The 11,644-nt window shown below is 55.4% G+C and overlaps 1 protein-coding gene across 3 annotated transcripts; it reads left to right on the top strand.

Moving 5' to 3' along the window:
- Window positions 1–82: 82 nt before the first annotated feature.
- Window positions 83–9,747, top strand: RUSC1 (RUN and SH3 domain containing 1). 3 transcript variants are annotated; one of them, XM_055584062.1, is made up of 11 exons: window positions 83–208; window positions 908–2,359; window positions 2,645–3,055; window positions 4,106–4,204; window positions 4,337–4,413; window positions 4,526–4,700; window positions 4,773–4,878; window positions 5,060–5,106; window positions 6,288–6,837; window positions 7,535–7,663; window positions 9,394–9,747. In XM_055584062.1, the coding sequence occupies exons 2-11, from the start codon at window positions 994–996 to the stop codon at window positions 9,560–9,562; spliced, it is 3,129 nt and encodes a 1,042-aa protein (XP_055440037.1). In that variant the 5' UTR covers window positions 83–208; window positions 908–993; the 3' UTR covers window positions 9,563–9,747. The 3 variants fall into 3 exon arrangements, with proteins under 3 accessions (XP_055440037.1, XP_055440035.1, XP_055440036.1); XM_055584060.1 differs by lacking the exons at window positions 83–208; window positions 908–2,359; window positions 2,645–3,055 and adding an exon at window positions 3,658–3,818 and having other exon boundaries at window positions 4,337–4,419; XM_055584061.1 differs by lacking the exons at window positions 83–208; window positions 908–2,359; window positions 2,645–3,055 and adding an exon at window positions 3,667–3,818.
- Window positions 9,748–11,644: the final 1,897 nt, after the last annotated feature.

Genomic DNA, 11,644 nt, shown 5'->3' with positions numbered 1-11,644 from the left:
GGGCCTGGGTGGGTGACACAGGCAAAAGCGTCAAGCGCTGGGGGCTGGGTTTGAGGCTCGCCACGCCCATGCGTGGAGGGGCGCGGCTGCGCAGCGCTGGCGGGTAGTCCCAGCGCCCCTCCCCTCCAGTCTGTGCGGGCTGGGCGGGGACCGCAGCCGCGGAGCCGGACGCGGCTCCAGACACCGGAGCGGCTGCAGGAGGACCCTGGTGAGGATGACTTGGCCTGCGGGTGTGGATGGTTGGATCGGGGCTCGCGGGGTGGGGCAAGAGAGGGGAGCAGTAAAAAATAGAGAAAGGGTGGGGTGGAGCTGCACCATAGAGACAAGTGCAGAGAGAATGGGACAGACATGCTGGTGTTCGCAGCAGGGTGAAGGTGCACCGCGGCTGTAGGCTGGAGCCCGGAGCCGCGGCCCGTGCCGGCCGGCCTGCCCGGTGGAGTTGACAGGCTGACGGTTGCTCCTGCAGCTCGATCCTTTCCCCCACGCCTGCCCCTTTCCTGCATCAACCAGCAGGACGCACGTCCCCTCACTCCATTTCAGATCATCTGGGCGGGGCCTCTCGACCCCTTCCCCTGGGAGTGAGGGGCAGGGCCAGATTGCAGCAGAGAGGACCCAGGGTCCCTTCTGGGCCCCATTCTTTTACAAGCCTCCGCACCTCCAAGGAGATTGAGGGCGCAGCCGCATTCTCTGACCCTCCCCGCCCCATTCTCGGGGGTGGGGGTTACATTCGACTCCACCTGCAAACACTGCAGCAGCGGAAACTAATAGCTAGTCGATGTCTATTTGCATCTCATTTAAATATTGTCCAAGGGGCCGTTCCACGCCTGCCCCAGCACCTAAGTCACCTTGGTGTCCTTCCCGCGGCCCGCACCCTCGCTGGCTGGGTTTCACTATCCTTCTCTTCTAGGGCTGCATCTGCGGTTGCCAGGCAAGTGGATTTGAGAGGCCTGATCCTCCTCATTCTCTAGAGGCCATCCCGTCGCCGCCGGCACCATGCTGTCCCCTCAGAGGGCCTTACTCTGCAACCTCAACCACATCCACCTCCAGCATGTCTCTCTAGGCCTGCATTTGTCCCGCCGTCCAGAGCTCCGGGAGGGGCCCTTGAGCACATCCCCTCCCCCAGGGGACACCGGGGGCAAGGAGAACCGGGGCCCCTGCAGTGGAACCTTGGTGGACGCCAATTCCAACAGCCCAGCCGTGCCCTGCCGATGTTGCCAGGAGCATGGGGCAGGCCTAGAAAACCAGCAGGACCTAGCACAGGAGGAGGAGGGGGCTGCCTCTCCCTCAGACCCGGGCTGTTCTTCCTCTCTCAGCTCCTGCTCAGATCTTAGCCCGGATGAGTCCCCCATCTCAGTCTACTCCAGGGACCTCCCTGGCAACGAGGATGTTCACCCTCAGCCCAGCATCCTTCCCCTGGAGCAAGGCTCGCCCCTGGCTTCCGCAGGCCCAGACACCTGCTCCCCAGACAGCTTTTGTTGCTCTCCGGATTCCTGCTCTGAAGCTTCCTCTCCATCCGGTCCAGGCCTGGACTCCAATTGTAATGCCCTGACCACTGGCCAGGACCTCCCTTCCCCAGGGCTAGAGGAAGAGGAGGAGGCCGAGGAGCAGGACCTCCCTACCTCTGACCTCCCAGAGGCTGATGATGAGAAAATCGATGCTGGGAAAACCGAACCCAGTTGGAAAATAAACCCCATTTGGAAAATTGACAAAGAGACAACTGATGCTAGCTGGAAAATCACTGAGAACAATAACTCGGGTTGGAAAGTCAATGGGAATACTATTGAATGTTGGAAAACTGAACCTGGAAAATTCGACTCCAGTTGGAAAACCAATACAGGAATAACTGATTCTGGTTCGAAAACTGATGCAGGGAAAATTGATGGGGGATGGAGAAGTGACGTCAGCGAGGAGCCGGTGCCCCATCGGACAATCACGTCCTTCCACGAGCTGGCCCAGAAGCGCAAGCGGGGCCCAGGGCTGCCCCTCGTGCCGCAGGCCAAGAAAGACCGCAGTGACTGGCTCATCGTCTTCTCTCCGGACACCGAGCTGCCCCCCACAGGGTCGCTCGGCAGCTCCCAGGCGCCTCCCCGGGAAGTCACCACCTTCAAGGAACTCAGGTCCCGGAGCCGGGCTCCGCCCCCGCCAGTCCCGCCCCGAGACCCCCCAGCTGGCTGGGCCTTGGTCCCACCTCGGCCCCCACCGCCACCCGTCCCTCCCCGGAGGAAGAAGAACCGACCTGGGCTGCAGCCCATAGCAGAGGGGCAGCCCGAGGAGGGCAGGGCGGGCAGCCCAGCTGCTGGTGAGGAGGCCCCAGCTTCAAAGGAGCCGGAGCAGCCAGGTCCTCAGGTTGGCACTGAAGGTAAGTGGCCATAGGAGGTGGCGAGAGGAGGGCTGGCCTTTGGCCTCCCTACACCTCCAAAGCTTCCGACCCGACCCCCTGTCTCCCCTCCATTCTGTGTGACCCATCCCACCCATCCTTCCCGTCCCCTGCTACCGGGAGCGCTCCGGGAAAGGGAAACTGGGTGGGTCCTTGGGTTACGGGGACTAACTCTTTGCTCCCTCTTTCTCCCGCCCCTCCTTGCCTGGCTGCCCATCCCGCTGGCCTCCTACCCCTCCGCATCTACCCCGCCAATCCCGCCTGCAGCCGGTCCCCTCCTGCTCCCTCGGCCCCTGGTTTTTCGGTTCTCGGCTGACGGGCGCCCCCTGTTGCAGGGTGGGAGCGCGGCCGCAGCTGGGTCTCTGCTCCTGGCGCCTCTGGCTAGCTGGCCAGGCGCTGGGCTGCGGCTCCTGGGGGCACCGAGTACCCCGGAGGAGCAGCTGCTGCCCGTCCGCCTGTCCCCGGTGGGGGCCTATTCGCCTCCGGCTAGGGGGGACCTTCCCTGCCTGGCCAGCCCTGAGCTGGCACTGCTGCTGTCCCCGCTCTTTCCCAGAAGTAGCACCTTTCCCCCCGTGGCTTCCCCACCCTGCCAGGTACCCGCCCCCCCGCTGCCACGGCCACCTCGTCCGCCGAAGGCCCCTCGCTGGACCAGGAGCCCACCGCCTCCGCCCAGGCTACGTAAGACGGATGGGGGCCAGCCCCGCGGGCCACGCCTCAGGCGGGGCTGCCCCGCCCACTCCAAAGCCCCACCCATCCTCGGCCAGACCTTTGCTTTAGTTTTTTCCCGGGTTACCCGGCTGGGTCCAGCCCTTCGACCTGGGCGATTCCAAGATCGTTGGTCCTGGGGAGTCTGGTCTTGCTAACTCCCCGTGCTGGGCGAAGTTTGCTGCTTTCCCAGCTGCGTGGCCGGGACATAGTGGATATAGGCTTAGCCAGCTTCCACTCACAGCTTAAGGGGGTCCCAGCAAGGCCATTGTTAAGGACCTTGGGTCACACCCTCTGTGGAATTCCCTGGCCAGTGCAGTTCGAGCCTGACCCCCACCTTGTACGGGAAGGGTGAAGGGTGAAGTTCGCTCAGCTCACTGGCCGAAGGGGGTTCTAGTCACTCCTTCCCCCTGGGGCCAGCCCTAGTGGGCTGCAGCGAGGGGCCCTCCGCCTAGCTGGCGCAGGACCCAGGTTTCCCCTTTCCGGCGCCTTCCAGCCTCCCAATCCTTGGGTCTGCTCTCCCTCCGTCTCTCCTCCCATTCCCGTCTGTCTGTCTTTCCATTGGTCCAGGCTCCCCACGTGCTCCCTGGTCCCCGGGGACCTGACGTCCCCCCTCCCCCTCCACCCCACCGCCCGCCAGGGGGTGGGGGGGCAGTGGCGGGCACAAGGCTGCCCCTCCCTTCCCTGCCCTGTCATCTCCCGCCTTTCAGGGCCCAGCCTGGCAGGCGGGAGGGAGGTGAGCACGGCTGCCCCACGCTGAGACTTCCGGGATCGAGGAGTGGGAGCTGGGCCGTGAGGAAGGGAAATGGGAACCGAGAAGTGGGGAGCAGGACGGCAGTGCTGAGATACGTGCAGGCTTTCACTCCGGGTGCTGCCCTGTGCTCCCTGCAGCCCTAGGCTCCTTTTCCCAAGACTTCAGGGGCTGGGGTGTCTAGACCCATAGGATATGACCCTTGCGAAAGCCTGGAGTCCTTGGGGGTGACCCCTGGTAAGTGTCAGTGCGTTCTTCTTCCCTTATCCCAGTCCGTAGTTCCTGGTCGTTCGCCGGCGTCCCCGGGGCCCAGCGACTGTGGATGGCAGAAGCCCAGAGTGGGACTGGCCAGCTGCAGGAGCAGAAAAAAGGTAGGATACCCTGACTTTTGACCCTTGGTTTGGAAATCAACTTCCCCTCACTTAGGCCCTCCTCCCTCGGAGTTTGCCTGGGGAGAGACAAAGGGCTTTGACGCTTCTTCTCTTTCCTGGCCCCCCTCCTAGGTCTCCTGATAGCTGTTAGTGCTTCAGTGGATAAAATCATCTCGCACTTTGGGGCAGCCCGGAACTTGGTTCAGAAGGTGAAGGTGCCTGTAGGGAGGGTGTTGAGGGGTGAGGAGGGGCATGTAGCTCTGAGGGAACAGGGGAAGGCTGGAGGTATCCCTGGACCCATGCCCATTGTGCCGCCTCCAGGCCCAGTTGGGGGATAGCCGTCTGAGCCCAGACGTGGGGCACCTGGTGCTGACCACCCTCTGTCCGGCCCTCCATGCCCTGGTGGCCGACGGGCTGAAGCCTTTCCGGAAAGACCTCATCACTGGGCAGCGGCGGAGCAGCCCCTGGAGTGTGGTGGAGGCATCTGTGAAGCCAGGTGAAGGGGGCGAGTGTGGGACTGGGCAGAGGGCAGGGCTGGGGTCTGGCTGACAGTGCCCTGTGTCCTCAGGCTCCAGCACTCGTTCCCTCGGTACCCTGTATAGCCAGGTCAGCCGTCTGGCCCCGCTGAGAAGCAGCCGTAGCCGCTTCCACGCCTTTATCCTGGGCCTCCTCAAGTGAGTGGCCTTCTTTCTGGTGTCCCTCCCACAGCCTGGGGACTGCAGGGGTGTCCTGGGTGGGATATATGGTGGTTGCCCCATGTCCCCAGAGAAGGCCTTCCCTGTCCTGGTCTTATTTCCCATCCTCCACCCACAGGGGGCTGGTGTCCTGATTTCTATTCCCTCCTCTCTCCCCCAGCACTAAGCAGTTGGAGCTGTGGTTTTCCAGTCTCCAGGAAGATGCAGGTCAGAGGCTCAAATGGGCTTTGAGAGGATGGGCTTGCTAGACTAGGGGGAGTAGGAAAAGGGATCTCTTCTGATGGTTCCCCTGATGCCAGAATGCTCTCGATCCAGATCTCCAATCTTACTACTCTTCTGTTTGGAACTCTTTTTGAAAAATTAATTTATTATTTATTTGGTTGCATTGGGTGTTCATCGCTTTGTGTGGCTTTCTCTAGTTACAGCTAGTGTGGGCTATGCTTCATTGCTGTGAGCACGCTTCTCATTGTGGTGGCTTCTCTTGTTGCAGAGCGCAGGCTCTAGGGTGCTTGGGTTTTCGTAGTTGCGGCACATGGGTTTATCTACTTTGCGGCACATGGAATCTTCCCAGACCAGGGATTGAACCTGTGTACCCTACATTGGCAGGTGGATTCTTATCCACTGCACCACCAGGAATGTCCTGCTTAGAACTCTTTTAAGGAGTCTTATTAATAGGAGGAATGCCCCTAATCCTCACTCTAACCTGCAAAGACTTGGTTATCTGGCCTTTGCCTTCAGGTCTGGGGCTTTCCCTGGTCGACAGTCTCCTTTTCAGTTCTTTCTGCCCCAGGGCCCTACTTTTGCTGTGCCTCCTTCTCCAGTAGGGCTTCCTGCTCCTCCTGCCTCCTCATGAACTTTCATTCATCCTTTGGGTCCTTCTTCAGTGTGAGGCTCCACCCCCATTCCCTACCCCACCTACCCATTTTGCTCCCATGGCCCTCAAGTCCTCCTTTTTGTTACTTATATACTTGCTACTGGGCATCCCAAGTGGCACTAGTGGTAAAGAATCTGCCTGCCAATGCAGGAGACCCAGGAGATGAAGGTTCGATCCCTGGGTTGGGAAGATCCCCTGGAGGAGGGGACAGCAATCCACTCCAGTATTCTTGCCTGGAGAATCATGGACAGAGGAGCCTGGTGGGCTATGGTCCATGGAGTTGCAAAGGGGCACGACTGAATCGATGCAGCATGCTTGCATACTTGTTCCCACACCCCTCTCTGGGTGGTGGTTCCACAGCAGGGATGTGGCAGCCCTGTATCCTGCCGAGTCCCCCTCTCTCTGCCTCAGTGCCCAGTGTAGAGCGAGGCCCAGGAGGGTGTTTGTTGATTGGCCAGCTGAAGCCCTTGGAGAGGCCCAGAGCAGGGGCTGATGGTAGCCTGCTCTTTCCCAGGCCTGCTGTCCCTCCTGTACCTGCCCACTGGCTTCTTCTCCCTGGCCCGGGCTGGCTGCCCCTCCTTGTCCACGGAGCTGCTGCTCCTGCTGCAGCCACTGTCGGTGCTCACCTTCCACCTGGACCTGCTCTTTGAACACCACCACCACCTGCCCCTGGGGCCGCCGCAGGCCCCACCCCCCCCAGGCTCGCCTCCAGCCCTGCAGCAGACTGTGCAAGCCGTGCTGCACTGGGGGGGTCGGCTGGCCCAGAGCCTCCGGGGGGCTTCTGGGGAGGCCCCTCCGGGCCCTTCTGCCCCCTCAAGCTCTCCCAGCCCCTGCAGCTGGTGGGAGCAGCTGACCCAGGCCTCCCGGGTCTATGCGTCTGGCAGCGCCGAGGGCTTGCCTCTTCCCCGGTGGGGGTCCAGGCGCACCCAGACTGCAGCTGAGGCCGCACCTGAGAGGTCCCTGCACACAGAGGAAGCAGTACCAGGCAGAGGCGTATGGCTGGGGAGACTGTTTGGAGTGCCTGGGGGCCTCCCAGAAACTGAGAGCGGAGCCCCAAAGTCCAGGTAATGGGGTCCCTGGCCCCCTCCATGACCTCTGACCCCCTCTCAGAGCCCTCAGTTAGCCCAATTTGTTTGTTTTTGGTGCGCTGGGTGCTGGCAGGATCCCGACCAGGGATTGCGCTCAGGCCCTGGCAGTGAAAGCAGAGTCCTAACCTTTGGACCACCAGGGAACTCCCTCAGTCACTCTTAATTTGAAACTTGGAAGGGATTCTTTAGGTCTGAGGTTAACAGCCTGGCTTTTCTACAAGCCATGATGGTTATATTCTTAAGTCATGAACTTTTAACAGTTATTAAATACCTGCATGATATTGTCCACTTTTCCTCTTGGCTCTCAAAGCCAAAAATACTTTCTGGCTCTTTAGAAAAAAAGGAAATATTTGCGGACTCCTGCTCCAGGGTTTGACCATTGGTGGCTCCTTAATGGCTTCAGGTACTCTTTAGTGACCCTCTGGAGCTAAGCCTGCTGGTTCTGTAGGTCCCTTTGTGGCTTTTGGTGTGGTAGACCTCCATTGTCACCTCCCTAATCACCTTAAAGGCAACTGTGTCCCATGACTGCCACTCTGCCCTCAGCAGTGACCAACTCCTGACCTCTTGAACCGCAGTTGGGTCCCTCAGCCTCTCCCTCCCTCCAAGGTCCCAGATTCTTGGTGGTTTTTCTGGAGGTGGCATGACTTCTGTGACCCTGCGTCCTTTCCTCCAGGAGACCATCCAGCTGGTTGCCGCCGACAGTGAGTGTGTTGGCTCTGGTGAAGCGGGCGGCGCCTCCTGAGGCTCCCTCGTCTCCTAAGGAGCTTGAGGTCTCAGAACCCAGCACGGCGCAGACCCACAGGTAAGGAGGGTCAGGGGGAAAGCACTGGCGTGCATGTGTTATGTTAGATGTGTGGGTTTTTCTGACTTCACGTGGATGGGAGGTGATGTAAAGTCAGACAGTGCTTGGTTTGCATTGCATCTTTGCTGTTTATTATTAGTGTGATACTAGTTTCTCTGAACCTTTAGTTTCTTTTTCTGTAAACAGAGGATACTTTATATTTTTTTAATGGTTGTTCTGAAGACTAAACGTGATTTTATAAAAGTATTAGGCACATAGAAGATGCCCAGTTACTGGCCAATTTTATTACTGTATGAGTGTACGATGAATGCGTGTGTGTCCACTGGGGGACTGGGCTTCCCTTTAGTGGGGCCTTCTAATTTGGCACCAGGGGCTGTGTCATCTTTAGGGTCTGGCTTCTTTTAGGTTCTCAATCTGTTGAATTTGGCTTATTTTTGGGGGGGGGGTGCTGTTTTGGGTCTTCGTTGCTGCTCGGGCTCCTCTCTAGTTGTGGCGCACAGGCTTCTCAATGCTCTGGCTTCTCTTGTTGTGGAGCAGGGCTCTAGGAGGCAACAGCCTCAGTAGTTGTGACTCTTGGGCTCTAGAGCACAGGCTCAATAGTTGTGGTGCATGGGCTTAGCTGCTCTGTGGCATGAGGGATCTTCCTGGATCAGGGATGGAATGCATCAGGGGTGCATTGGCAGGTGGACTCTTTACCACTGAGTCATCAGGGAAACCCCTGAATCAGGTTTCTTGATTTTCCATTCAAGTACTTTTCAAGTACATACTATGTGCTTAACATTATACTGGAGGAGGGAATCTCTGCCCTCAAGGAGCTTGTAGTCTAGTGGGGATACCAGTTAATAAATCAGCACTTACAATTCTGTGTGCTAAACACTCTGGGAAAGGAAGATAGTCCTTTGGAGCCATACAGACAGGGCTTCTTCCCCAGGTCTGGGGACTCAGAGAAGCCTAGTGATGGTGTGGGCTATGCATCTTGCAGAAGGAATAGGATGCAAAGGTGGAGAAGTCAAAGTGTGGTAAGTGAGGAACTATGAGTACATGGCTGGAGTGGAGGATCCTGGCGGTGGTGATGGGGAGGTTAGAGGTGTCAGTAGACCAGTGAAGGAAGCTGGGTATCACTCCGAGGCAGTGGGAGCCATTGAAGGGTCTTAAGCCCAGGGATGATAAGTTTTAGAAGGACCTCTATTGCTGTGTGGAGAATGGAGAGGGTGGTCAGGATTCAGGCAGACCAGTTAGATTATATGCCAGTGGTCCAGAGAGTATAGAGGCCTAAACTAAGATGATGGGAGTGAAGCTGAAGATAAATGGAGTGGTGGGAGAAACCAACATCAAACAGGTTTTGGTGACTGATTGGGTGTAGAGACTGAGATCCCTTGTTTTTTACCAGGAATAACTGTATAGGTGATGCCATTTACCACTATAGGGGACCTAAAAGGAGGGACCAGTTTGGAGGGTTAAGATGAGTTAGTTTGCATATGTTGAACATGAAGCACCAGAGAAGTACAAATTACATTAATTAAGGAGCTAAAGAGTGGGTCTGGAGCTTAGGAGAGGGCTGGGGCCCCGAACAACTCAACATGTTGAAGAGACGTGGTCCCCATGAGCCCAACTGATGTTTACTGAGCTGAACCAACAGGGACATACATCCCGCGGAGGGGGGGAGGTGAGGCTGGCGACAAGCACCCCCACCTCACTTCATCCCAGCATCTCCCTCTGGCTCCTCACAGGGCAGTCCGGGCTCTCTGTGACCACACTGCTGCAGGACCTGACCAGCTGAGCTTCCAGCGAGGGGAAGTGCTGCGTGTCATCGCCACTGTGGATGAGGACTGGCTCCGCTGTGGGAGGGATGGAGCGGAGGGGCTGGTACCCGTGGGGTATACCTCCCTGGTTCTCTAGGCCTAGCACCTTTTCCTTTCCTGCACCTCTCTCTCCCTTCTGTCACCTGGGAATGGAATGGCCTGTGAATACTCACCCATGTATACTGACTGTCCCTAAAGTATCTTCCCTGTCTGCAAAATGACACTTTCCTCCCGTAGCCATTTCTGCTAATATCTAAAATAAACTTTTTTCCTTCCCTCCCATACCCATCTATAAGGTGAAATCTGCTCTTCGAAAATATATAAAAATGAATTTCCCTCCATGCCATCTCTTTCCTCTTTCCAATCTGTATTCTGCAAAATGGAAATCTAGCCCCCCTCTATCTTCTTCCTCCATAAATGGACTGCACCTCTATATACACCTCAGTTCCCAAGACTTGAAGGGCCTCTCTAGTCTTCTTCCTGTGTATGGAACCTTCCCCCACCCCACCCATCCCACGTTGCCTGTATTTATGATGTACTCATGCTGGACTAGGTGCTGAAGTCTGGACACCCCTGGTGGGTGGGCCTGTGGGGTCAGTCTGTCTCCTTCCTCCTTTGTCCCAATAAAGAGTGGGAGTTGAATGTGTCGTCACTGTGGGTTTCAGGACATAGGCTATGGGGGAGGGGCGGGAGGCTGTGTCGTGGGGAGCCCAAGGGAGATGCTGCCTTCCTAGCTGGGTCTAGTTCTGTTCCTTGAAAGGTAGCCCGATTGGTGCCTGACTCACTGACGTGCATCTCTAGTCTGAGACTTGATTGCTTTGCTTAGACTGATACAGTAGGAGCCTGAGTAGTTACGGGAGAGCTGGGAAGACTTAGTCCATGAAATTGTACTTACAAGCTTCATAGCTGAGGTGATGGGAAAGATTAAAAGGTGTTAAAAAGGGACACTTTTTTTTTCTATTTAATATCACCATTCCGTGGTGATATAATTTTAGGAAGCATAATAACTTGACATCTATTACTTTGTTAGGAGTTAATGAGTTTCCTTTCAGTCTTTTGAAATGAGAATAGTTAAATGCTCTAGAGCCTGGAGGATGGGGGTAGAAATCACTACAAATGATTGCCTACAGGAGAATTACTAAAAGGTTAGAAGAATAGAAAGCTATAATCAGTCAATAGGAAAGTTAGGGGGCAGCTGAAAACTGTGAGGTGAAACAGAAGAAAAACATTTAAAATTTTCCTTCATCTTTGGAAACTTGGTTAAGAGCACAACGGGCTGCTGTTAGGAGAAAGGACTTGAGAAAGTAAGAGCTGACGCTTTGGAAATACTCAGGGGTAGGGTTGGTTAGACTCAGCTGTCTCATACTTTTGCCATTTTCTAAGATTTAATATTTCCCATTCCTGGCCAATTTATGACATTCATCTGCTCCTTGCTTTAATTTTGCTTTCTGTGTTTGGCGGTCCTCTCAGCTTTAGACCTCAGTTTGCATTTCAGGTGTTTTCTAGGGTGATGTTTTTCAAACTGGATTCTGACTGCCTCTGAGAATTCCTAGTCACTCAATATATTCTTAAGAGTGGGAGTACTCAAGTTTATGAAGCTTCTTCAATTGCAAACTACTACTGCAAAAGAAATTTTATTTTTATGTTTTAAGTTATAAAACAGTAGATATGGAAGACTATGCTTTGGGACCAATATTTCTTAAAGTGAGATCTTTGGTGTGCGTGGGGGGGTGGCCATGATTCTGAAGTTTCAGAAATCCTTTACTTGTACACAGCTTTCATTTCCTATGATTCAACCTGCCCTCTCCTTTTTTCTGACTCTTATCCCTATGTGCTTGGTTTTATAGTGGGTAACCCTCAAAAGTGGGAGGAGTCCTAGAACAATATTGTCAGAGCATCAGTGAGACCTGGTGATACTGGCAGCTGGAGCCTAATGGTTATCAGGTAACAGAACATCTTGAGATAGGACAGAGATTGATATAAAATTAGTTCTGTGCTATTATCATTATATATTATCCAAACAGAATAGCTTTAAGTAGATGTTAAAGGGATATTAAAGGTTTAATAAAGATTAAAGAAACCTTAAATTAACTACTAAGGTATTATTTTTGCAGCCATGGATAGACTGTTGTGTAATAGTGGGATAAACCCTAAGTTCTTACAGGAGTCGAGATTGAGC

This window comes from Bubalus kerabau, chromosome 6 (assembly GCF_029407905.1).
Source record: "Bubalus kerabau isolate K-KA32 ecotype Philippines breed swamp buffalo chromosome 6, PCC_UOA_SB_1v2, whole genome shotgun sequence".
Classification (NCBI taxonomy): domain Eukaryota; kingdom Metazoa; phylum Chordata; class Mammalia; order Artiodactyla; family Bovidae; genus Bubalus; species Bubalus kerabau.
Note: the sequence above shows the minus strand (reverse complement) of the source record. Positions and strands in the feature narration are given on the sequence as shown.